The sequence below is a fragment of the Canis lupus genome, chromosome 2 (genome assembly GCF_011100685.1).
Source record: "Canis lupus familiaris isolate Mischka breed German Shepherd chromosome 2, alternate assembly UU_Cfam_GSD_1.0, whole genome shotgun sequence".
NCBI classification, from domain to species: Eukaryota; Metazoa; Chordata; class Mammalia; order Carnivora; family Canidae; genus Canis; species Canis lupus.
In genome coordinates, this window is record NC_049223.1 from 78,831,297 (window position 1) to 78,858,049 (window position 26,753).

A 26,753-nucleotide genomic window follows, 5' to 3' on the forward strand; every position below is an offset into this window, starting at 1 on the left:
CCGGGCGGGGGCGGGGCGCCCGGCTCTCATCATGGCGGCGGCGGCGGCGGCCGGTCTCCGCTACTGGCTCTGGGCCGCCCTGCTTGTCCTTGCGGCCGCGGTCTACGAAGACCAAGTGGGCAAGTTCGACTGGTGCGTGCGTGTGGGTCACGTTCGGGAGCTGTGTGGCTGTTTTCTCAGCGCCAGCCTCGCGCCTGCTACGGGGAGGACGGGTCGCGGGCAGCGGGACCGGCCGCAGCACCTCCGGGGGGCCCGGTGCGAAATGAAAATGTGGGTCTCCGCGTTCGAGAGCTGAAAGAGGCGGGAGACGGCCGCAGGAGAGCGTTGGACGAAGCAGCGTCAGGGCCGCTTCTCAGCCCGTCTCCGCGGGCCCGGCATTGAGGCGGGCTTGGGGTTCTGGCCGGAGGCCCGGTTTCCGTGCGGGTCAGGCTCGGGTCTACCGGGCGGCGGGGCCCGTGGCCCCACAGTGGACTCTCGCTTTTCCTCGACTTGGCATCTCGGGTGCGTGAGCAGGGGCTCGGGTCTCCCTGCGGGTCCTAAACCGAGCCCCTTCTCCGGTCATTCAGCCCCACCCGGCCCCGGGCTCAGGACGGGCCCAGCACGTCTCCCATCAGCTGGGAGGTGCCAGCTTGCTTGCTTTCTTTTCTTTTTACTTATTCATAAGAGACACACAGAGAGAGGCAGAGACACAGGCAGAGGGAGAAGCAGGCTCCGTGCAAGGAGCCCGACGTGGGACTCGATCCTGGGTCTCCGGGGTCACGCCCTGGGCCGAACGCAGGTGCTAAACCGCTGAGCCGCCCGGGAGTCCCTGTAAAATGATCTTATTAATAGTTCATCATTACCTACAGTAGGGGTGAGAATGAATGAGATCGTTAAGTTAGCACAATGTCTGGCGCGTGGAGTACAATTAAGTATTACCTATTATCAGGACTATTCAGGAAACAGTTAATTCTCCAGAGCCCAGTTCAGGTAGCTCCTCCTCTGTGAAGTGTTTTCTGTATCAGATACACTGATTCATGTTTTTGTGTGTGTGTGTGTGTGTGTCTGTAGAGGTCAGCAGTTGTTTTGGGTGCTGTAGATGGAGAGGTAAGAAAGCACTTAGTCGGGGATCCCCAGGTGGCTCAGCGGTTCAGCGCCTGCCTTTGACCCAGGGCATGATCCTGGAGTCCTGGGATCGAGCCCTGCATGGAGCCTGCTTCTCCCTCTGCCTGTGTCTCTGCCTCCTTCTCTCTCTCTCTCTCTCTCTCTCTGTCTCACGAATAAGTAAATAAAATCTAAAAAATATAAATAAATTCAACCTAGGTCATATTTTTAATGATGTGGACAATTGTTCACAATACAATGTATATATTGCGTATGTACGTATGGTTCTAATTTAGCCGAATAGTACAAACACGTCATTTACGGATAGAAAAATAAACAGAAGGAAGTACCCTAAAACATTGAAGAGTTTATGGTGGTGGTATGTTAGACATTTTAAATTTTTAAGAAATGCTTTTATGTATTTTTCGTATTTTCTATCATGAGCAGACATTGCTTTAGTTTGTCCCCCACCCCGCAGAGAAAGAGCATACACAAAGGAAGGACAAAGGGAGAGGGAGAAAGAATTGTAAGCAGGCTTCATGCTCAGATGACACAGGGCTGGATCTCGTGACCCTGAGATCATGACCTGAGCCGAAATCAAGAGTTGGATGCTTAATTGATGGAGCCATCCCTGAGCCCTGAGCAGGCATTACTTTTACAGTCCAGATAAAAGATAACGATATTTTATTTTACTTATTTATTTTTAAAGATTTTATTTATTTGACAGCACGCGCATAAGCAGGAGGAGTGGCAGGCAGAGGCAAAAGGAGAAGCAGGCTCCCCACTGAGCAGGGAGCCTGACGTGGGTCTCTTGAGGCTCATGAGCCTGGGTCATGACTGACTGAGCCACCCGGGTGCCCCAGATAACAGTATTTTAAAAGAGAGCATGGTAATTAGAATCAGAAAGTCTTAGTTTTGTGTTCTATTTCTGACTATAGTTAGTTGACCCCAACAGACCTTAGTTTACTTATCTGTAAAATGAGAGTAATAACATTTGTCCTATGTATTTCATAGAGCGTTCAATGGATATAGAGAGAATTAAGTACATGAAAATACAGGTCATATAAGCCTGTTATGTCATATAAGCCTGTTTCTTTACTATCTGCTGAGTTGCTTCCTTTTTTTTTTTTCTTAGACCAAACAACATAAGAGAAATTTAGTGTAAATGCCATGTGTGTTTAGTTTGCCAGGGATGAGAGTACTTTTCCTGTAGCAGCAATGTGCAAGTACCTCCCGTGTACTTGGTAGTGTGCCATGCAAAGCTAATTATATTCCCTTTATGCTTGAGAGGGGTGTTGAAAAGGATGGGAAATATTCCAAGGAAAGCGTGAGTAATGAGTCAAATGGATCCTGAACATCGGGTGGGCTCGAAAAGGCTGAAGAGAACAGAAGCCTGACCCAGTTTGTGGAGTTTTGTTGGAAAATTCGCATGATTTTTTTTCTCCAGGAGTCAGAATAGAAGGGCCAGTTGGATTGTATGCTTGTGGACACAGACTTTGTGTCTCTTCCCTCGTGTAATAGGAGTGTCTGGTCCCGTTAATGAATACAGAGAGGACTGATGTTTGTTCCTGTAGGAGATTTAGACCTGGTGTTCTTTTGGGTGGCCCTTGAGATCAATATGTGCTTGCATTTAGAAGTAAGAGTTGGGGGCAGCCCGGGTGGTTCAGTGGTTGGCGCCGCCTTCAGTCCAGGGCATGATCCTAGAGACCCGGGATCGAGTCCCATGTCAGGCTCCTGCATGGAGCCTGCTTCTCCCTCTCCTGTGTCTCTGCCTCTCTCTCTCTCTTTCTGTCTCTATGAATAAATAAATAAAATCTTTTTTTTTTTTTTAAAGAAGAGTTGTACTTCTTATCTATGAGGGTCTATTCTCTCTTCTTGTTCTCTTGGTTTCTGACTACATTGCCTAGAAATCTTGCTTTTGATCAGATTTCCTCATTAACAGACATTCTTCACACGTCCTAAGATACCCATGATGGTGACCACCTCACGTGTTGGTGCAGTGGTCTCTTCACAAAACACTTTTTGCGCAGTGATGATTTTGGCCTTCACACTTCTTGTCCTCACTTCCTCAGGAGACAGCAGTATGTCGGGAAACTCAAGTTTGCCTCCTTGGAGTTTTCCCCTGGATCCAAGAAGTTGGTTGTGGCTACAGAGAAGAATGTGATTGCAGCATTAAATTCTCGGACTGGGGAGATCTGTGAGTGACCAGTGTGGGCCGTAGCTTGGGGTGGAGTGGCTGAGCCTCATGAATCCAGGATGGCCCATGGCCTGTGTAGCCTTCCTGGTTGCTTCCCAGGTTAGGGACAGATTGGCCGAAAGATGCATCTCTTACTGGATTCTGATTCTTTTTTTCAGTTGTGTTAGCTTTGAATATTAACTGTTTCCCTATAACGACTTTTTAGTTTATCCCCTTAGCCTGAGTTCTAAGAGTTCTTAAGATACTGTTTCAAAAAATCCATTTTCTCTTGCTACTTTTATGGATGTTTTTTAGGCACTAAAATCATGGTGATATAATTTACAATCACTATTTTTCTTGTGCATCTTAAAGATCCTGTTATTTTGTCATGCATTTGTATGTTTAGGGTGGTTGGGGGGTGGGTGGGAAGTGAGGAGACTTCAGATTGGGACAGGACTGGCTCCTCTCAAACCTTCCTCCCCTCAGTACCCAGTGAGTGTGAGGGGATCATTGTCAGTTAAGTGTAATCCTCCTCTCCCTTGAAATAAAATGAAGTAACCAAGGTGCAAAGACCTCTTTGGTTCTCTGCTACCTTTTTGCACGCCTCTCTCTAGTTAATGGTAATGTCTGACTCTCGTGTCTCTCAGTGTGGCGCCATGTTGACAAGGGCACAGCAGAAGGGGCAGTGGATGCTATGCTGCTCTACGGACAGGGTAAGCACAGTCCTGCCTGGTCTCTCTCGTGGTGTTGGTCCATCTCCCCATTCCTCAGTTCCTTCCTTCATACAGGGTCTGCTAGTGAAAAAAAGGAGTGTTCCCAAAAGGTAAGGGACAGGTATCATAAATAACTTCTATTTGCATCCATACATCAGAGGTGTGGCCTCTGCTCACAGCCCATCAGAGGATAGTCTGATACCCCAACAGAGTACCAGTTGGGGAGATGACTTCACCATGAATTTTTTCTCTTCCAGATGCAATCACTGTGTCCAATGGAGGCCGGATCATGCGTTCCTGGGAGACTAACATTGGGGGTCTGAACTGGGAGATTACCTTGGACAGTGGCAGGTAGAGGGCAAGAAGCTCTATTTTTTTTTTTAACTTAAATTATTTTTTTATTTTTTAAAATATTATATATATTTATTCATGATAGAGTCAGAAACAGGCAGAGGGAGAAGCAGGCTCCTTGTGGAGAGCCTGATGTGGGACTCGGTCCCAGGATCCTGGGATCACACCCTGAGCTGAAGGCAAATGCTCCACCACTGAGCCACGCAGGCATCCCAAAATTTTTTTATTTTTAAAGATTTTATTTATTTATTCATGAGACAGAGAGAGGCAGAGACATAGGCAGAGGGAAAAGCAGGCTCTCTGTGGGAGTCCAATGTGGGACTTGATCCCAGGGCTCTGGGAATTCACCCTGAGCCGAAGGCAGACGCTCAACCACTGAGCCACCCAGGCGTCCCTGGAAGCTATATTTCAGGTAGCCGTGGTTTGAGGTTTTGCTGAAACACAGGTCTGCATGGACAGCAATTTAGGGTCTTTTGACTTTTTCCTCACAGGCCACTGAAGAACCAAATAACATCAAACACCCTGTGTCTTAATGATCTGAGGTCATGGAACATGTGGTTACTCTGCCAGTGTTTCTTGAGCACCGATTGGATGCAGAGCTCTGTGCTAGGTGCAGTGTTTATCCTTGCACTTGAATGCTGCTCCTAACCTTACTGTGATATGAGAACTCTGACGTCCTAGATATAGGAATGTAATATAAATCTTTCAATGTTTTAATTTTATATTGAGAGAATAGCTTGGGCAACTGTTACATCTTTCCTGGGATTGTTTCAATTTTGGGGTCATTTGCATTAGTGTATATCTCTTCTGATAATAATTTATCTGATTAATATTTGGCGCACCCCCAGGCAGTGGAATGCACATGTGACTCGAGAAGATTTCTGTTGTCAAGAAACACATTGTCAGCGGTGGGGAGGCAAGCACATAGCCTGTAATCTCAGTACGGGGTGACAGATGCCATGGTAGAGGGATGATCTACTTGCTGGGAATTCCTAGGGGAAGGAGGTAACAAGACTGAGGAGGTTCACAGGGCTTCAGGGAAGCAGTACAGCCAAGTGCTTGAAAGCGCAGCCTCCCAAGTCAGCTAACCAGAAGCAGAGCCCATATTAGGATCCTGATGCATTTGACCCCAAGGCCTATTTTCTTACCTACTAAGCTACAGTGGTAGTGTTTCAGATTATCTCCTCTCATCTGAGACCCTGGAGGTGCTGGCAGTGCTCACTCCTGCACCTGTGCTCAGTTTCCAGGCACTTGGGCTGGTGGGTCTGCAGGAATCAGTGAGGTACATTGCGGTCCTGAAGAAGACCACTCTTGCCCTGCATCATCTCTCCAGCGGACACCTGAAGTGGGTGGAACACCTCCCCGAAAGGTAAGGCCACCTTCCCACCAGGTGGTGGCTGCCTCGTTCTGCTCTCCACAAGCTCCTGTTTCTGAGGGTTGTAACATTTATTCTGACTCAGGCTCCACTTGTGTTGGCCTCATGTGTCTTGTGTTGGGCTCAGTAGATAGAAGCCTGCACTCAGAGGCCGTGCTACTTCTGGCATTTCTTTGCAGTGAGTGGAAGATTCTCAAACTGGGCACCAGAGACAGTCCAGCAAGGGGAGTGGCTTATTCAATTATGGTCATAGCACTCTGGGCTTTTTGATTTCTAATTCAAGTCGGACTGAGCCTTTCATTCATGTTATGAATCAGAACAACTGAAGAAGAGCTCAAGGGAAGAACTGAGCAAGGTTTGAGATGGTTACCAGAGGTCCTAGTCATGGAAAGCATTAAAGCTCTGAAGGATCAGGAGGGAGGAAAGAAAGGAAAAGATTTGCTTAGACCTGTGGCTATTTTCAGGGCATAAAACTCAAATTTGCATGTGGCCAAATGCCTGGCACCTGGGAGCAAAGCAGGCCCAGTAGGAATTGCTGGCAGCTGCAGTGTGTCTGACTTACCTCCGGGGGGCAGCCTTACTCAGCTCATTGACGCCCTATAGGAATTGCCTAGCGATGCTTCTACTTTTTAAGAGCCAGGAGTCTGGTTTTTACATGTAAAGTCAGTTCTAAATTTTTTGGTTTTTTTTTTTTTTTTTTAGTTTTAAATGTTGATGGCTGTTTTACTTATTTACTTTTAGTTTTTAAAGATTTTATTTATTTATTCATGAGAGACACAGAGGCAGAAGCAGGCTCCATGCAGGGAGCCTGATGGCTGTTTTAAAAGAACCAAACCAAACAAAACCTCCTTAGGGACTGCTAATTTGTGATCTGTGGGCAGGGACCTGGCTGATTTTAGAGGACCTGGGAGTGGGCCTGTCCTGCCGCTGAAGCTGTTGCTCCTTGCTTTTTCTTCCCTTAGTGACAGCATCCATTACCAGATGATGTATTCCTACGGTTCTGGGGTGGTGTGGGCCCTTGGAGTTGTTCCCTTCAGCCACGTGAACATTGTCAAGTTTAATGTGGAAGATGGAGAGATTGTTCAGCAGGTATGGATGGCCAGGCATCTGGCTTGAGGAGCCTTATTGATTGTGGAGGGGAATATATGGAGCCCTTCTTTGCATTGGGGTCCAGGGAACTTGGCTGGGCAGATGCAAAAGCCATTCATGGTCCCTGATTCTGTTCAGTTGGAGGCTGCTTTCTCCTCATCAGGTGTTGGTTTAAAGCCCTCACATTTCATGCATGGTGCTTTCCTGGGAGGGCTGGAAAATTATGTAGGTGTTTTCACTGTGAGTTTCTTAGAAGGTAATACTGTGGAAGTAGTGATAGAGAACCACATATGATAAGTACAGTAGAGAAATGCTTATTTGAAGTGTCAGGTCTTAAAAATGACCTAGTATATTTTTCCAGTGAAAAGAAAATCTTAAAAAAAAAAATTCTGATTTTTCCATCTTTGGAGTTCTTGAGAAGTTGGGAGGGATGGGAAGAAGTCCTTTGGAACCAGCCATGAAGAGAACCCTCAAGCTTAGGCCCTGGTGGTGACCTTGCTGATGAACAGAGAGGAAAATGTAGAAATTCTCACAAACGTTCTGCTATCTTTTTTGTAGGTCAGGGTGTCAACCCCCTGGCTTCAGAGTCTTACTGGAGCCTGTGGTGTGGTGGATGAGGCTGTCCTGGTGTGCCCTGACCCAAGCTCACGGTCCCTCCAGACCTTGGCCCTGGAGACAGAGTGGGAGTTGAGGCAGATACCACTGCAGGTGAGAGGTAGTGCTGCTGCTCCCTGGCCTGAGGCCTTGCCTTTGCTGCTTAGGAAAGTCTTTCTTCCACTGACACTGCTTGCTTCCTGAGCCTTGGCAGTTGGAAGAAAGTCAGGCCTCTGGCTGAACTCATGTAAAGGGAAATAGGTAGGCCACTCTTCTCTTTAGGGAACTTGAATGGCCACTCTTCTAGAACCATATGACTTGGCCCAGGTAGAGGCCTGGGATTGATCGGTGGATCAGTGACTTGCCTGCTTTTAGCCCTAATCCTCTTTCTTCTTGCCTTTCAGTCTCTGGATTTAGAATTTGCAAGTGGATTCCAACCCCGGGTCCTTCCCACACAGCCCAACCCAGTGGATCCTTCTCGGGCCCAGTTCTTCCTGCAGTTGTCCCCAAGCCACTATGCTCTGCTGCACTACCGTCACGGAGCCCTGAGTCTGCTCAAAAACTTCCCACAGGTAAGTTCAGGCTGTATGGGGCTAGGATTCAGGAGGATCTAGCCAAGCCATGATACTAGTAAGTCCTGCTTGTGAATCTGTAGATGTTTGCTCTGGATCCAGACATCTCTGTGTGTGGTGTGAGAGGGGTTAGCATTAGAGCAGAAATGGAACACTTTTTCTTCTGAGAATTAACAAAGGATCTTCCTCTGAGTCCATAGGAGAGTGGGAGTAATTCAAGCTTCCCTATAGATACCAAGAAAAGCATGAGACTTAGGGTTGGCCTCTACCTGTGTTGTAGTAGGGGAAGGGCCTGTTTTCAGCTGTGGAGGCACCAGGGGCCTCCCTCTGTTCTCAAGTATCCTGGTTGCCATGCTCCAAAGTCAGGAGCACTTTCAGCTCCAAGGCCAAGGGACCTCCCTAGGGAGATGCTCCTTTGTAAGGCCACTGGCTGGTATAGGCCCCATTTAGGAACTGACACTGCTTTATTCCCAGGCTGCGCTGGTGAGCTTTGCCACCACTGGAGAGAAGACGGTGGCTGCAGTGGTGACCTGTCGCAGCGAAGTGGTGAGTGTCGAGAGTAACGGTCAGCACTGGAGGGTGTTCCTTCCTTATGTCTATCGGGAGCCTTGAGAACCAAAAGTCGGGGCAGTTTGAACCCAGGGGACAGGAAGCTGTTGAGAAGTAAGTTTTCAGTTGCTCTATAGTGCTTTCAGCACACCCCCTTGTCCTCAGGAACAGGAAGCTAATATTGCAACCCTACTTTCATCCGCAGCTGTTAAGCTATGTAGACTTGTAAGCAGTAGTGAGGAGTGACGTCTTCTCCTGGGTTCTGAGATGACACGGAAAAGACGGCTTAATTTCAGGGACTGGGGAGTGACCCCGTGGCTAAGTTTTCTCTTCCATCCTTTTCTTTTCCCTAGCAGAAGCCTAGCAGTTCTGAAGATGGGTCACTGGGGAGCTTTGCGGAAAAGCCCAGTCCCCAGGTACGGTGTGGCATTGGGCACTATGGACCCTGGATAACAGGGTCCAGGAAGGCTGGAGCGGGTCTCCCAGAGCTTTCAGCCTCAGATGGCGTTTGCTGCAGTCTATGAATCATGTTTGTCTGGATCCTTTGTAGTTGGGAAATTGGATGTAGGATCCCTAGAGTCTGCTCTCAAGCACTTTTTCTTCTCGCTCTGTTTGCACATGTCCTCTGGGGCCCTGGCTGGTATTGCTGAGTGGTGATCTGTGCAGTTGTGCTGCAGCAGGACACAGGACCCTGGGTGGGACACTTTCTGCTGTGTCTTCCAGCTCCTGAATTCCTTTCTTTTTTTCTTTCTTTATTTGGAAGATATTTATTTGATGGAGAGAGCACCAGCAGGCAGAGTGGCAGGCAGAGGGAGAGTGAGAAGCAGGCTCTGAGCGGGGAGCCCGTTGCAGGGCTCAGTCCCGGGACCCTGGGATCATGACCTGAGCCGAAGGCAGATGCTTGACTGACTGAGCCACCCAGGCCCCCCTCTCCTGAGCTCTTCTGAAGAGCTTTGTGATTTCCTTGCTGGGGTCTTACCTCTGTAGGGGAGGTCAGCTGCTCTGTACTGACTTCCTTCTGACATAAGTACAGTGGTCCTGTTTGCTTACTCAGATACCTTATTTCTGCCTTTCTTTTTTCCTTTTGTTTTTCTTTGCATTTCTTTCTTGATGTGGCCCTTCATTAGGGTAGTTAACCCCAATTCCTGAACTACTTTTGTGGGACTTGGCTTTAGGGGATCTCTCTAGTTGACCCGTGCTGTCTGTACCCATAGGACTCATTGACTTGCTTCAACCAGACCTACACCATTAATCTCTACTTAGTGGAGACCGGTCGGCGGTTGCTCGACACCTCCATCACCTTCAGTTTGGAACAGAACGGCACTCGGCCAGAGCGGGTGAGTCAAAGGCTTTGTCTTTGGGCTCTGGCCCGTGGGCTTCCGAGAGTGGGTGTCCCTTCCCTCAGGGCCAGGTCACAATTCTTGGGTCCTGTGTTTGGGCTCTCTGGACATGAGTTCAGTTCCTCTGAACAGCTGACTTGTCAGAAGTCCTCACGATTAGTAGTAGAGGCAGGTATCATTTGTGCAAAGTGGTGAGCGTGCCAGGCACTGTGCTGAGCTACTTACTGATACACTAATTGATTTAGCTTTCTCACCAGTCTTGCGAAGTGCTTACTACTGCCCTCATTTTAAAATTAAACTTGTGCCTTGTGAGATCCAGGACCCTGTCCAGAGTCACGGGGCTAGTAAGTTGTCACCAGTGCCCCAGCCTGCACTTTTGGTCGTCGTCTTATATGGCCTCCATGCACAGTTAGGGTGTTCTTCAGCTTCCCTGGGCTGTGGCTTCCCCATCTCCAAAATGGAAGCTCTGATCTTGGCCTTCTGCTCACTTTGTGGGGAGTGATTGGAGCATATGGAATGACACAGTGCCTGAGAGGCAGTCCGGTTCCTCCTCTGAGGTCTGGGCTGCAGCCTAGTGGCACTGTGCTGGCTCTGACAAGTTCTTGTTATCTCATTGAGGTCTAGGCAGTAAGCCATGTTGCTTACATGATGAATAACTTCGTGTGCTGAGCCTTTAACAACTTCTGATACCTTGAATCTGGGGGTCTGGTGCTCAGAGACATTTGGGTTGTGGCTGACTGCAGTGGTTGGGACTTTGCTTACAGCTCTACATCCAGGTGTTCTTGAAGAAGGACGACTCTGTGGGCTACCGGGCCTTGGTACAGACAGAGGATCACCTGCTCTTCTTCCTGCAGCAGCTGGGTGAGCAGACCTCATCCAGCCTGTTTTTTTAAGGCCTGCCCAGATTTCTAGTCAGACTATATTTTTGGGGCCGTGGACTGGTTTCTGGGAAAGATTCCAGGGGAGTGTGGCCTGAATATTTTTTAGAGCCATATGTCATCTGTTTTTGAATAATCCCTTAGCATTCCAGGGTGGGATCTGGAACTTCCCTTGGACTGTTAAATGCCGCCCCCTGCTGTGGCTGCTTCTCTGCCTGACATGAGAGCTGCTGGAATCCCTGAGCCACATAGAAGAGCCTTTGGGCTATGAGGGAGGCAGGCTTGGGTTTCGTAACCAGGGTTTCTGTAGCAGGGAAGGTGGTGCTGTGGGGCCGGGAGGAGTCGCTGGCGGAGGTGGTATGCCTGGAGATGGTGGATCTGCCCCTGACTGGTGCGCAGGCTGAGCTGGAAGGAGAATTTGGCAAGAAGGCAGGTATGCACGGGGGACTCTGGGACAGCATAGTGGTTGGAGGGGCTGCTCCAAGAATGAGTCTGGTAGTTAGACGACAGGAGATGGCTGGCTCACAGCATCTCCGGCTTTCTGGGTGCAGTCATTTTGCCAGTGTGTGTGGAACTAGCTCTGCGACCAGATTCCAGTGCGTACATGGCCACGTGGTTTAGGTAACGGTTCTTCTCTCTGAAAGGAGCCACTTGGAAACCCTTCTATGGGAAGATCCTGAGGAAAGAGTCTTAACTTAGTAGAGTAGTAACTACCATTGTTTCAGTACCTCAGATCTGCCAGGCACTGTATCATACTTTGTCCCCCAGGCACCAGCCACCTCTTTCTGGAGAGGTGTAACTGGGTTGATGGGGTTGTTGTGGTAATTGGCAGTGTCCTCTGCTGCTGGCCAGTCCCAGGCCCCAGAATGGACTTGGTTCATTCCACTCTGGTCAGTCCTGCCTCCCGCCTCTCCCTCCCATCCCTCACTCTGCAGCCGTAGTTACTGAGGGCCTACTCTGGGCCAGGCACCTTGGTAGGCATTGTGGGTTCTCTTGAGCCGAGGATTAATTTGACTTTACTATTTATTTCTGCTGCCCGGATCCAGCAATTCAAGGTAAAATCTGCTTCCTGCTGCCTTGTTGCTCATTGCCTGCCCACGTGGCTAGCTTTTGGTTAATTCTTTGTTTTTCCTGACCTGCATCAATGAGGTACATAACTGTGTGTGCATGGACTGCTGTTCCTGTGACTTGTCCTGTTTGCCTCTCACTTCCTTGAGCTGAGGTTGCTGGAAAGTAGCATACGCAAGGGCACCACTCTTTAGTGAGCACTCACTGGGGACCCTGCATGGCATGAAGTCCTGTGTGTAGGTCATGTGGTCTTCGGACTATATACAAGTTTACAGATGAGGAACCAGAGGCCAGAAGTTATGTACATTTCCCAGGTCACCCAGCTAGTGAGTAGTAGAGCTAGGATTTTAATCCAGGCTGCCAGACGCCAGAGACCATCTCTTTACTCATGCTACCTTGCTCTGGTGGCCACACTTACCCTGTGGGGAAGACTTGAGGGTGGCACCCTCATTGACAGGGTCAGGGGTGAACGATTGCCCAGGGAAGTTGGTGGCAAGTAGGTCTGTTGGGTGTAGGTTCAATAGTGAACAGGGTGGGGGTAGAGCAGTGGGTAATGGAAATTCCTGTCCACGGCACACTTACCTCTGCATCCTGCGCTCCCACATACTCCCCTCTTCTGGCTTTCTTGTGGCACCCAGAAGCCTTCCTCTGGCCATTCTGGATGCGGGCTGTGGTGGAGACATGCTCAGCATGGCCACGTCCTGCATGGCTGATTCCTGACCTCCTGGTCTCCCTTTCCAAGATTCCAGGAGGTGAGAGAACTGCGAGCCAGGAAGATAGGTTTTGGAAGTTCCTGCATGGCTATACCCGAGTGTGAGATTAGTAGCTTCAGATAAGGACTGCCCTTTGGGCTTGCTTCTTCATGTATGGATGACTTGAGTGTTCCAGGGGAGCAGGAGAGATCCCCCATGAGGAAAAGCTTCTTGCTGGAAATACCTGGTCTGATAAGGGGTGAGCCTCAGCTGTGTTACCTTTTCCTTGACACCAGACGGCTTACTGGGGATGTTCCTGAAACGCCTCTCGTCCCAGCTCATCCTGCTGCAGGCGTGGACTTCTCACCTCTGGAAGATGTTTTATGATGCTCGGAAGCCCCGCAGTCAGATTAAGAATGAGATCAACATTGACACCCTAGCCAGAGATGAATTTAATCTCCAGAAGATGATGGTGATGGTGACAGCCTCGGGCAAGGTGAGGTAGAGGGTTTTAAGCCCCCAGTAGCAAAACTGCTGAGGTTCTGTGAGTGGGAAGCAAAAAAGCCTTTGGTAGACACTGGTTCTAATTTCCAAGGATGGAAAAAAAAAAAAAATAATAATTTCCAAGGATGGAATCAGTTCTTCAGTTTGTCTTTCTAGTAGTGAGTCAGTTATTTGTTTATCTTGCAGCTTTTTGGCATTGAGAGCAGTTCTGGCACCATCCTGTGGAAACAGTATCTCCCCAATGTCAAGCCAGACTCCTCCTTTAAACTGATGGTCCAGAGGACTACTGCCCATTTCCCCCACCCCCCGCAGTGCACCCTCCTGGTAAAGGACAAGGTGAGGCTGTCCTTCTCAGGTTTGAGCCAAAGTGGGGGTGGCTTTTTAGTGTTGTGTAAGTTGAATTTCTCCTGGGCCTTTGGAATTCTGGGAGAGCTAGGGACAAGTGTTCAGGAGTTAGAGCTCTGTTTGTTCCAGCTGTTTGTCTAAGTGGAGGAAGCACCAAGGACCGATGGGGGTTGACTCTGGAGGGGGTGTGATGTCACCAGACCTGGGATGAGCCAGCCCTCCTTCCCAGCTGAGCAGCTGCTTTCTCTTGAGACAAGGGAGAGCAGGATGCAAAGCTATTTGTTTCTGCCTCCTGGAATTCGCTGGATTTTAGCGGATTCATTCAGGTGTCATTAGAAAGGGGCACTTTCTTGGCTTGTTAGTCCCTGTTGGAATGGCTGCCCGGGGTTCCCGAATCCGTACTTGACCATTGTGTTTGTTCCTCAGCATGTGCGGTACTTGCTTAGCTTCAGAGCCAGGGACTGTTTAACTGTTCACCTTCTGACACGTACATTAGCCTTGAGGATGGTTCGCCTTTAGGCGAAACTTTATTTTGCACAAATAGGAAATCCATACAGAGGAGTCTAGAGAATCTGTCAGAGTTGAGCTGAAGTCCTAGCAATCAGGGACAATTTACCTCTAGCATTTGCATTCTTTTCCTGTTGGTGGGGTCTGACAGTTTGCTTGCCCATTTCAGGACACGGGCATGAGTTCTCTGTATGTCTTCAATCCCATCTTTGGGAAGTGGAGTCAGGTGGCTCCCCCAGTGCTGAAGCGTCCCATCTTGCAGTCTTTGCTTCTCCCCATCATGGATCAAGACTATGCCAAGGTGCTGCTGTTGATCGACGACGAGTATAAGGTAGGAGATTTCAGAGTGGCTGGAGAACCTCTGGTGGGTTGGGTGGGAGGAAGGTGGTCCTGAGGCAGCTGGTGGCCAGAGCTGGAGCTCTGTGCGGTCAGCCCGTGTGTGGGCCTGAAGGGCTTCTCTGCGCCACCCGATGGCACTTCTGCACTTCTGCACTTGTGAAAACTCAGGCTCTTAGCAAAAGCAAAATTAGATTTAAGCCTATTTGGGTTCAGTGGACTTTTTTTTTTTTTTTTAATTATTTATTTATTTATGATAGTCACACAGAGAGAGAGAGGCAGAGACACAGGCAGAGAGAGAGGCAGGCTCCATCCAGAGAGCCTGATGTGGGACTCGATCCTGGGTCTCCAGGATCGCGCCCTGGGCCAAAGGCAGGCGCCAAACCGCTGCGCCACGCAGGGATCCCTCAGTGGACTTTAATTCTTTTCAGATGGACTGTTTGATTCTTAAGGCTTTTTGATGGTGAACAGTGATGAATCTTGAGAAACTGTGCACAGAGAGCATCCTTTAGCTTTAACTCTTTCCTTGGGCTATCTGGGATCTTCAAGGTCACAGCGTTCCCAGCCACTCGGAATGTCTTGAGACAGCTACATGAGCTCGCCCCTTCCATCTTCTTCTATTTGGTGGATGCAGAACAGGGACGGCTGTGTGGATACCGACTTCGAAAGGTAGGGAAAGCACCTCCTGGGGACCTTTCAGGAGAGGGGTATAAGTGTTTCCTGGATATTGGCTCAGAAGTGGATTATGTTCATTTATTGTAAATATGGGTCAGCATAGTCCTGATGTCTGATTCATAGTCCTTTCCATGTTGAGCAGCTGCTGCCTGGTAGGCAAGGTTCTAGGTGCTGTGAAAAGAGCAGTGCCCAGTAGATGAAGTCTCTGCCCCCTTGGAGTTATGTGTTTTTTGTTGTTGTTGTTTGTTTGTTTGTTTTTACAATTAATTTAGAGAGAGTGCGCGTGAGTGGTGGGAAGGGCAGAGGGAGAGGGAGGAGGAGAGCACACTTGAACAGACTCCTTGCTGAGCAGGGAACCCGACGTGGGGCTTGATCCCAGGATCCTGGGACCATGACCTGAGCTGAAATAAAGGGTGGGCCGCTTAACTGGCTGAGCCTCTCAGCTGCTCCTGCTCTCCCCATGAGTTTTTGTTTGTTTGTTTGTTTTTTGTTTGTTTTTGTTGCCCCCCCCCCCCATGAGTTTTTATCTTGTGTTCCTTTCCTTTAGCAAAGGGAAGGGATGTTGTTGTTTGTTCTGGAGAGGTTGGGAGGTAGGAATGGGGCTTGAGTAATGGCTTGTACTTCTGTATGAAGATGATAGTATTGACCACTCTGGATAGAACGTGTGCTTTGAATCTTATTTTTAGGATTGGGATTGATTTGCTCTAATGCTGGCGTACTCGAGTCCAGCGCTAGCAAACCGTGATAGACACTGGCTCTGAGGGCCAGCCCTGAGCTCACAGGAGGCTGGCCTTGACCTCATTAGCTGGGCATGTACTCACGAGAGGCCCTCCACCCTGTCCCGCGGGGCGTTTTGAGAGGCAATACAACATAGAGCTTAAGAGCTCGGCTCCAGCTGCCCAAGTGTGAAGCCAAGCTCTATCACTTACTTACTTTGTGACATTGGGCCCGTGACTTCTTGGGCCCTGTTTTCTCATCTATAAAATAAGATGAGAGAGGACCTACTCTAAGTTTGCTGTGAGGAGACAGGGAGTTAATGTGTGCAAGTCACAGGAAGCAAGGCCTGGCACATGGTAAATGCCATCTAAGTTTTAGCTGCTGTTGTCTTAAAAATGCAGTGACTTTTCTTGACATTTTGTAACAGTTGACCTTTCCAGAAACAGCATGGGAAATAGTCTCCCCAGAAAACATTCTTTACCGTTGTGCATAAAAACATTGCCCCTTCCAAGTTGTTAAAAAGGGGGACCTTGAGGGACCCCTGGGTGGCTCAGTGGTTGAGCCTCTGCCCTTCAGCTCAAGAGGTGTGATCCTGGGATCCGGGATTGAGTCCCCCCGTCACAGGGAGCCTGCTTCTCCCTCTGCTTGTGTCTCTGCATCTCTCTCTCTCTTTGTGTCTCTCATGAATAAATAATCTTTAAAAGAAGGGGAGGTGTACCTTGAAAGAGATGCACTTTATGGATAGAGGAGAGCAAGTCTGCCAGTGTCATGATGGGTGAAATCCTGAGGAAATGGGAAGAAACAGTGGCCAAGGGAGGGCAAAGTACACAAAGCTTATGTGGGAAATAAGCCAAGTGCAGTCTTGGGTCTTTGACCTCCAAGTGCATTTACTGGGGCCTTCCTCCCTGGGGATGCTTTAGGAACTCCTAATGGTTTCACAGGAGCCCATATCAAGGAAGCCTAATTTGCTCTTAATAAAATTTTTATTAAAAAAAAATTTCAGTAATGCATGAATATATTCTCACTGTAAAAATTAAATGTAGGACATGAACAGACTTCTTCAGCCCTGCACTCAGCTGCCTCCTGCACATGGAACATGTGTAAGTGGTTGGCCATGCATCTTTTTTTTTTTTAAGATTTATTTATTTGAGGGAGTAGGGGGAGAGAGAAAGCGTGCACGTGTGAGTAGGGAAGGGGTTAGAGGCAGAGGGAGAGTCCACAAGCAGACCCTTTGCTGAGTGCAGAGCACAACACACAGGGCCAGGGGATATTTCAGGACCCCAAGATCATGACCCCAGCTGAAACCAAGAGAGTCAGCCACTTAACTGACTGAGCCAACCAGGCACCCCTTCCCCCGGCCTTTCTGTGTTTTTACAGATACAGAGTAACAGTGATATGGACTATAATACATATGGGGTTTATATTTAGGTTTTCTTACTGAAACAGAATTGACCTGTATTTTTTAATGTAAAATTTGTTCCTTTCGCATAATGTATTTTTTCATTATTTTAAGTCCATTTTTTAGAACATTGAGAAAATGCAAAATCATGAGGTTATGGCTTGCTTCTTGAATGCACTATGTACGTGGCACTCAGATCAGGAAGCAGCATGGCACCAGGGCCCTTTCCAGTCACCCCTCCCCTTCCTCCCAAGGCTTCATGTATACATAGTATGGATGGATAATTATTTAACTATAGGGCGCCTGGGTGATGCATTCAGTTAAGTGTCCAACTCCTGGTTTCGGCTCAGGTCATCATGATCTCATGGTTGTGAGAGTGAGCCCCGTATTGGGCTCTGTGCTCAGTGGGGAGTCTGCTGGAGATTCTTTCTCTCTCACCCTCTGCCCCTCCAGCTCATGCTCGCTTGCCTGCTCTCTCACTAGCGCTCTTTCTCTCTCTCTCTCTCTCTCTCTCAAATAAATAAATCTTTATCTTTTTATTTTCAAAAGATTTATTTATTTATTCATGACAGACACAGAGAGAGAGAGGCAGAGACAGAGGCAGAGAGAGAGAAGCAGACTCCATGCGGGGAGCCTGATGTGGGACTCGATCCTGGAACTCCAGGATCTTGCCCTGGGCTGAAGGCAGCCTCTCAACTGCCGAGCCACCCAGGCATCCCAATAAATAAATCTTTAAAAAAATAATATATTTAACTGTAAAGGTTTGCGAATTGGTTTTCTTGACCATAGAAAGCATTTCCTGTAATGTTTTGTTTGTTTGTTTCTTTAAAAAAAAAAAAAAGATTTTATTTATTTATCTATCCATGAAAGGCACAGAGAGAGAGAGGCAGAGACACAGGCAGAGGCAGGAGCAGGCTCCATGCAGGGAGCCTGGTGTGGGACTTGATCCCGGGACTCCAGGATCATGCCCTGAGCTGAAGGCAGATGCTCAACCGCTGAGCCACCCAGGTGTCCTTCCTGTAATGTTTGTGTCCCCGCTAGCTTAGCAATTTATTGCTGGATTCAGATACAGGAATCGTAGTTTTTATCAATAAGTGGTAAACTTTTCTTGGATAGTTCATATTCAGATAAACAGTGGGATACCACTGAACATTCCTTTCTTACTAGCTTCAGTATCTTGCCTCAACAAACTAAGAGTTCCATAACTTCTGTACAAACTAGATCCTTTTTTGCTGTTTTCCTAGGAGCTCTGATCTCTGTTTCTTCTGGTACAAAGGCCCCAAATAAAGGTGTGTGGGATATATAACTGTCATGGGTCTGAGTGTACCCACCAGATTATAAGTGCTGGCTTTCTTGCCCTTGCCCTAGGATCTTACCACTGAGCTAAGTTGGGAGCTGACTATTCCCCCAGAAGTCCAGCGCATTGTCAAGGTGAAGGGGAAGCGCAGCAGTGAGCACGTTCATTCCCAGGGTCGAGTGATGGGGGACCGCAGCGTGCTCTATAAGGTATGGTTCTGTAGTTCCAGGGTCGGGAAGGGCAAGGGTTTGGATTCTGGCTCTAGGATTTGGTAGATACTTGATCTTGAGTGAGTCATTTCATTCCTTTGAGCCTTAATTTATCACCTATGAGATGAGCATAACATCCCCTCCTAGGGTCATTGTGATGATCACATAGATGCTCGTGCCTAAGGTAGTACCTGGCATATGGCTGCTACCCAGTACATTAGCTCTTGTTTTTATTGATAGTGCTGATAGAACTTTCTGGAGTTAAGCCTTAGTTAATCCATTAGAAACTCCATCTCTATGATCCAACACTAGTTAGTGGCAAGGGAAGGGAGACAGAGCTAGTGGGTTGCAAAACTGCTGGGAGAGAAGGTAGTCCTTGTAATGCATGGTCATTAATTATATTAATTATACCTTCTGCAGAGCATGGATTGAGTTGGAGGAGGATGTGTGATGGAACAGGGTAGCATGTCCAAGGTAGCTTATGGGGAAGCTGCTTCACTGGGCGTGGGGCAGCACTGCAGGGTGTAAGCCAGCTGGACTGTCCAGGTACAGACTTGGCTCCACCGCACGCTAGCTGCTCATCATGGCTAATTTTCATATGTTTCCTAAATGTGTATTTTTTTTTTTTTTTAAGATTTTATTTAGGGACCCCTGGGTGGCGCAGCAGTTTGGCACCTGCCTTTAGCCCGGGGCGCGATCCTGGAGACCTGGGATCGAATCCCATGTCGGGCTCCCTGCATGGAGCCTGCTTTTCCCTCTGCCTGTGTCTCTGCCTCTCTGTCTCTCTCTGTGTGACTATCATGAATAAATAAATAAAATCTTAAAAAAAAAAAAGAAAGATTTACTTATTCATGAGAGACAGAGAGAGGCAGAGACACAGGCAGAGGGAGAAGCAGGCTCCATGCAAGGAGCCCGACATGGTACTTGATCCCAGGTCTCCAGGATCATGCCCTGGGCCAAAGGTGGAGCTAAACCGCTGAGCCACCCGGGCTGCCCCTGAATGTGTATTTTTAAGAATATAATGGGGTTAAGAGCACCTACATTGTATGATTGTTTTTGAAGATTAACAACAACATATAACATGGTTAGAACAGTGCCAGCCGTGTAGTTAACGTTATTATCACTCTTGATTTGAAATCTTTATTGATGGATGCCTTCCATATGGCTGCAGTTTGACTTATTCAGAAAGGCCAAAATAACATAAATTCTAAAGTACATTTGATTTGTACTAGAAAAAGTGTGTTCATTATGTAAATTTACCTTTATGAGTTAAAATTTACTAGAGTACTTGTATTCTTCTACATTGAAAAAAATAGTAGTCAGAGTAGGGTTTTTTGGATTTGTACACATCACACAAATTTTTTAGTTTTTTTCAGGAAGCTTCCTTCTGTTTGGCCTAGTTTTAGTTTTACAGGAAAGCTGCAAAGATGGTACATTGAATTGGCATGTACACCTTACTTGGCTTTCCCTAGGGACTGTGGTGCATCTGTCTGAACTAAGAAACCAGCATCAGTACAAGACTGTTAACTACAGACTTTCTTGGGGTTTCACTGGTTTTCCCATGAAGGTCCCTTTCTGCCACAGGCCCAATCCCAGGCCACACGCCCCATGGAGTTGCCATGTTTCTCTAAGTCTCCTCCAGCCTGTTTAGTCTTTCGTGATTTTGATAGATTTGAAGAGTACTAGACAGGTGTTTTGTAGACAATTTTGGTTTGTCTGATGTTTTTCTCATGGTTAGACTGTGGTTGGGGGTTTAGATGGAATACCACAAAGGGAAGCTGTACTTTTTTTGTAGGAGTGGGGGCTTGCTAACGGGATGTCAGGTACTCTTTTAGACCCTGGGGATATATCAGTGAACAAAATAGACAAAACTGAGGCTGTTAATATATTCAGGAGCATATCAGAGAGATGATTAGTTCTACAGAAGAACAAAGCCAAGAAAAGGGGAGTGGGAAGCTGGGATTGGAAGGGGGTGGAATTTAAAATAGGGAGGTTAGGGAGGGTCTCACTGAGATAGTGACACCTTAACGAAGGAGGGAGGATAGTGCGTAACATAGAGGAACAGGCTTCTGGACAGGAAGGCTGGAGTGGACCTGGAGCGTTCTAGAAACAGCCAGGGGGCGCAGTATGACTGGAATGGGGTGAGTGAGGAGAGTTCAGGCTGCTGAGGTTGGAAGGTGGCGGGGCATATCATGGCCACCACTCTCGCCTTGATGTTGAATGAGTTGGAGTGCCAGTGGGAAGTTGGGAGCACAGATGTGACATAAGTGACTAAGGTTAAGGGCTCACTCAGCTTGCTGGGTCGAGATCAGAAGACCAAGGGAGACAGCAGGCTGACCTGGGGGACAGCAGGCTGACCTGCTCTTGCAGTAAGCCAGATGACGTGGTGGCTTGACCTGGGTTGGGTGGGGGGTGAGGTGGGGGGGACCAGAGTCCAGGTGCTTCTGAAGGTAGAATCAGTAGGATATGCTGATAGGTGGGATGTTTGGGGAGCAAGAAGGGAGTCAAGGAGTTGGAGGTTCCGGATCTCCACCCTGACACATTGGGGAGGCCTGCAGGGAGCAGGCTTTAGGCACGGGCAGAACAGGAGTTCCCTTTGGGGCATGTCAGGTTTGAGGTAGGACATTTAAGAAGAGATACTGAGACGTCAGCCTGGAGTTCGGAACAGTGCAGCGTGGGTACGTGACCTTGGCCGTTGGCAGCACCCCTGAGTGGCCTGACCATGAGAGCCAGTGTAGATGATGTCCAGGAGACTGGGGAGATGAGGAGCCTGCAGAACAGACTGAGAAGGAGGGGCTAGTGGGGTGGAGGAAAACCGAGGAACACATGTCCCGGATGCCAGGTGGGGAAAGTATTTTGAGAAGGGGTGATCATGTGTGTCACTTTGTACTAGCAGGTCAGGTGAGACGAGGATGGAGACTCGTCCATTGGTTTAGGGTAGGGAGGGTACTGGTGCAAAGAACTAGCATTGCCGGAGCAGTGGCTTAGGTCAGTGAGTGGGCAGACCGGATTGTATCTTTAGTTAACCATTTACTGTGTCTGTGGCGTGAGCAAGCTGCTTAACTACCTGAAGCCTTTCCTCACCTATTACATGTGGATGACGGTAGCTCCATTCCCAGGTTTGTGGGATTCAGTGAGGTGATGTAGGTAGAGCACCTGACTTGGCACATGGCACCGAGTACAGTGACGACGGACATCGATAGAAAGCTCTTGTGGTCAGGAAGCCCGATTCCTCCACCGGGCAGGTGGGCTCCAGGTCTGCCTCTCCACCCAGGGCTTACAGCACAGCAGAGCTTGTGATTGGCCATTGTGGCTCTGAAGGAACTCTTCCCTCCTCCTCCCCAGAGCCTGAACCCCAACCTGCTGGCCGTCGTGACAGAGAGCACAGACGTACACCATGAGCGCACCTTCATTGGCATCTTCCTCGTGGATGGTGTCACCGGGCGCATCATCCATTCCTCCGTGCAGAGGAAGGCCAAGGGCCCCGTCCACATCGTGCACTCAGAGAACTGGGTGGTGGTAAGGAGCGGCAGGTGGACGGGTGGGAGTTGCAGGGATGCGACCCAGCCAAGGCTGTGTGGCTGGTCTCCCTGGGTCTCAAATACTTTCACTGCCTCTTGTTCCAGAAATTGGTGCTGCTTTCTATTTTCTGTTGGATCTAGACCCCTGGATGGCAGCTGAGGTGCTGGTTAGGTCCTGGCTAGGCTCAGGAGCTAGATGGCTCTGGGCTGGTGGCAGCCCTTCCTTGTCCCGCCGGTGTGACCTTGAAGGGTTATTGAACTCTCCGTGTTGTGTAACTTGTGAAGTAGGGCTAGGGGAGTGTCCTCTGGTCTGACTTGGAACAAGTACCCAGACCCTAACTCCTAAGTATCTTGAGAATCCTTTGTCTTATGGCAAACTTTGGGTAAAGCTAGAGAAAACTACCCTGAGAGTTAGTAAAGTTGGTAGCAAGAAGGTGGTGCTGGGTGGTTTCTTTCCTTCCTGCCTTCTTGTGCAATACCCCTTTTGAGCTGAACTTGGCAGCTCAGTCCCCAGATGCCACCCCTCCTCTCTGCAGTACCAGTACTGGAATACCAAGGCCCGGCGCAACGAGTTCACTGCGCTAGAGCTCTACGAGGGCACCGAGCAGTACAATGCCACGGCCTTCAGTTCCTTGGACCGCCCCCAGCTGCCCCAGGTCCTCCAGCAGTCCTATATCTTCCCCTCCTCCATCAGTGCCATGGAAGCCACCATCACCGAGCGTGGCATCACCAGCCGGCACCTGCTTAGTGAGTAACGGGAAGGGTCTCTGGGGTGATGGTTTCCTCCGTGTGCCACGCCCAGGACAGAGCTGGAGGCACGCTGCACGCTGCCGGCACAACCCTGTTTGACCACTAGGGGACGTTAGTGAGGAGGGCTTTGTATCAGTAGGCAGAGTTCCTTAGTCCTGCTTTGCCACTGTAAGTGACCCACTTTTTTGGATTTGAAACTCTATTTTAAATTTCTGTGATAATGGTATTTTTTGTGACTAGTCCTGGTTTGGATCACTGTGAACACTGACTTCTGTTTACTTGTTTCTGTGCAGTTGGGCTACCTTCTGGAGCAATCCTTTCCCTTCCTAAAGCCTTGCTGGATCCCCGCCGTCCCGAGATCCCAACAGAACAAAGCAGGTGAGATGCTTGCAGGTAGTGCTGAAGGCCCCCACCCTAAGGAGTGTGGCCTGTTGGTTACGTTTGGTCCTCAGCCTGCTGCGTGCTGCCTTGCTATGCTGGGGGCTCGGGCTGTAGCAGGAAACAATCGGACGAAAACCTCTGCCCTCGTGGAGCTAGCTTAACATGCTGGTGAGGGGATGAGACGGACACTGAATAAGATAGGCAAGGGAAATAATACTGTGTTAGGTACTTGTAAAGGCTACTGAGAAAAAATTAAGAGGGGACCAGGGCTATGGAGGGTTGGGAGGGTGGTACGAGGGGTTGTAACTTGAGAGAGTGACCTGGAAACGCCCCTCTGGGAAGGTGACTGAAGACTGGAGGTGGTCAGAAGCCGACCTTTGGCTGTCTGAGAGCAGACTTCCCAGGCAGGGGAGAGCTGTGCCCATGCACTGAGACCATGGCTGGTGCGCCAGAGGCAGGGAGGAGGCCACGCTGGCTACAGCTGTTGCTGGGGGTGGGGGACGTGAGGAGATGAGCTTAGGGAGCTAATGGAGCTGGGTCATGTGGGGAAGCCAGTAGCTTGTGACCGTTGGCATTCAGTTTTGTATTGCCAGCCATCATCTATCTGGTACTTTCTCACTTTTGTTCTGAATTCTGTTCATTTAGGGGTGTGGGGAACTGAGCAGTGTCAGGGGAGAGCAGATCTGCTTTTGCACAGGAGGCAAGGGGGAGTGCAGTGTGGAGAGTGGGGCAGCTGAAGCTGGGCAAGCATGTGGGGTGAGGCCAGGGTTTTCCAAGGAGCATGGACCAGGGGTGGGAATTGTCCTAGAGGCTCCACAGGTGGGTTTTAGAGTGGCCCTGACTTCCTCCTCTATTGTGAAATACTGGGTGGCTGTTACTAGATGTAGAACAAGGTAGGAGTACAGATCTCACTCTCCACACAGGTTTTTCTTTTGTAGCCCTTTCTAACATTAAGCTGCTAAATTTTTAACTACGTGATGCAAGGAGACTTTGAAGGAAAATTTGAGGCTACACATGTGGCCTCAAAGCCTCCCAGGACTGAGAAAGGGCAGCCAAGAGATCCCCTTGCAGCAGTTCTGAAGGCTGGTCCTGGCTGATGTCTTACAGAGAGGAGAACCTAATCCCATATTCCCCAGACGTGCAGATACACGCAGAGCGATTCATTAACTACAACCAGACGGTTTCTCGAATGCGAGGTATCTACACAGCTCCCTCAGGCCTGGAGTCCACTTGTTTGGTGAGTAGAACTCACAGCCATCCTGTGTGGCAGCCGCTCTTTGCTTCACCCTGGGGAAACAGCTGAGGATTCCATTTCCTTTCTGACCAGAGTTTGAGGTTGTGGTAGACCACTGGCCACCTCTCTTACATATTTCTCATTCTGTCTGCCTTCCAGGTTGTGGCCTATGGTTTGGACATTTACCAAACTCGAGTCTACCCATCCAAGCAGTTTGATGTCTTGAAGGATGACTATGACTATGTGCTGATCAGCAGTGTCCTCTTTGGCCTGGTCTTTGCCACCATGATCACTAAGAGACTAGCACAGGTGAAACTCCTGAATCGGGCCTGGCGGTAAAGACACGGGACCCACTGCCAGAGAGCTGAGGGAAGTAAGGGCCAGACGAGAAGCTCCAGCTGCAGAGTGACAGGCCGGGGGAGGATGTGTGCTGGGTGCTCATCTCCGCAAAGTCGTGGGGAAGATGGGCACTCGTGGAGACTCCTTTCAGGACATGTCTGCTGCAGCATCAGGGGTGGATGGAGGCTGAACTCATTCTCTCAGGCGGGAATCTCAGAGCATCTCGACAGACTTGCCCTCAGAGTCTGAAGGACATCGCCCTGTTTCCTTCCTCTGCCCATCTGCGAATGGTTTTTCTTTACTAAGTCCCCCAACAGATCGTTCTCTTTTGTGAAGCTCACTTCACATGATTTTGGTTCACCTTTTCTGTTTCCCAGGCTCATCTAGAAGTCCTTCTGACTGTTTCCTTGCCTCATGCTTCAGAGTCAGGAGGGAACTCTTATTGATAACTCCACCTCATAGGTGCTTTTGCTGTTGTATATTGGGGAGAAAGAAGATCTACGCTTATTTGAGGCTCAAAGATGGATCCAGCATCTCATGGATTCTCTCCCAGGAGTTGAAGAATCTATATATGGTGTCAAAATTCACTTGAAGCCCCTAGTTTGGAGTCTCTCATTATTTTGGGCCACCCAGTCCTTGGTGCAGTTTATCAAAAGTTAGGTGTGTCACAGTGTCCTGTTCTGCTGATCATTGCCCATGCTTTGCACGTAAGGTGTGTCCGAGCCGAGGCCACCTTAATACTACTGAATTGCCTGAACCTGCAAGGGATTGCAAGGGAAGAGAGACTCTACCCATTTCTTGGTACCTCCTAACCTTTCATTGTATCCCCAGGCTGGTCTAGTCCTCTTCTGACCTAGTTAGAGACAGGTATCCTGTTTAAGAACCTTATTATTTATTTTTTACTTTTAGATACAAATTAATGAGTGCATCACCGTATTTCTCCTAAAGTGAGTAGATTTTAAACGTTACTGCTGTAACCCTTGCAGCTTTAAAAAAGGGGAGAGGGGACCGGGGTTATGAAACTGGCACATTGTGGAGGGAGCATTGCTGATTGGCTGGGCTGACATCTCTGCCACAAATGGAAAAAGTCCTAAAGGCTTCCTTTATGCACCTTGAGGAATTATGGAGTTTTTCCTGTGGAGGATTAAATGTGCAGAGGAGACCATCTCTAGCCTGTGGGGAGGAGCAGTTCCCTCAGATGTGTGAATAAAGTGGATGATGAAGGGCATGAATGTCTGACCTTTTTTGTGATGTGGGACTCTGAGACAACTTCTGCATTAGAGGGAACCAGAAGCTGTGTATTTTAGTAGGGAAACATGCCAATTTAATCATCTAGAAGTTGTATTATTTATTATTACTTTTAAAGAGTTTATTTATTTGAGGGCGGGGTTAGGGGCAGAGGGAGAGGGACAAGCAAACCCCCTGCTGAGTAGGGGAGCCCACCTTGGGTTTTGATTCCAGGACCCTGTCATGACCTGAGGCAAAGGCTGACACTTAACTGACTGAGTCACCCAGGCATCCCAAGAATTGTGTTATTTAAAAACAAAACTTGAACTCTTTTTGTCGTTATATATGCTGCTGGTTAATAATGCCAGAGGAAGGAAGAAAAATGAGAATCATTTTACTTGAGTAATAAAATTGTCAAATTGATTTTAATGAGTGAATGAACATCTAAGTATCTCCAGAAAAAACAGGCATCTCTTCATCCAGACTCAAGGCACAAGTTTGTTTAAAGTGTCCTGGGAGGGATCCCTGGGTGGCGCAGCGGTTTGGCGCCTGCCTTTGGCCCAGGGCGCGATCCTGGAGACCCGGGATCGAATCCCACGTCGGGCTCCCGGCATGGAGCCTGCTTCTCCCTCTGCCTGTGTCTCTGCCTCTCTCTCTCTCTCTCTTTCTCTCTCTGTGTGACTATCATAAATAAATAAAAATTAAAAAAAAATGTTTAAAAAAAATAAAAAATAAAAAATAAAGTGTCCTGGGAGAAGGGAATACATACAAGTTAAAATAATCCCACCCTGGTTTTGAGAAAGCCTGGCTGGAATCTCGACTGTCCTAAAGA

At 48.6% G+C, this 26,753-nt stretch overlaps 1 protein-coding gene across 7 annotated transcripts; it reads left to right on the forward strand.

Moving 5' to 3' along the window:
- EMC1 (ER membrane protein complex subunit 1) lies at positions 1-25,922 on the forward strand. Of its 7 annotated transcripts, none has more exons than XM_038531803.1 (24): positions 1-132; positions 3,156-3,280; positions 3,907-3,972; positions 4,230-4,323; positions 5,564-5,692; positions 6,661-6,787; positions 7,346-7,495; positions 7,786-7,953; positions 8,428-8,499; positions 8,856-8,918; positions 9,717-9,839; positions 10,607-10,703; positions 11,031-11,153; positions 11,767-11,775; positions 12,777-12,976; positions 13,171-13,320; positions 14,006-14,167; positions 14,722-14,841; positions 18,332-18,469; positions 21,815-21,988; positions 22,527-22,737; positions 23,034-23,118; positions 24,229-24,358; positions 24,515-25,922. In XM_038531803.1, the coding sequence occupies exons 1-24, from the start codon at positions 32-34 to the stop codon at positions 24,692-24,694; spliced, it is 2,997 nt and encodes a 998-aa protein (XP_038387731.1). In that variant the 5' UTR covers positions 1-31; the 3' UTR covers positions 24,695-25,922. The 7 variants fall into 7 exon arrangements, with proteins under 7 accessions (XP_038387731.1, XP_038387733.1, XP_038387732.1 ...); XM_038531805.1 differs by having other exon boundaries at positions 11,034-11,153; XM_038531804.1 differs by having other exon boundaries at positions 8,859-8,918.
- Positions 25,923-26,753: the final 831 nt, after the last annotated feature.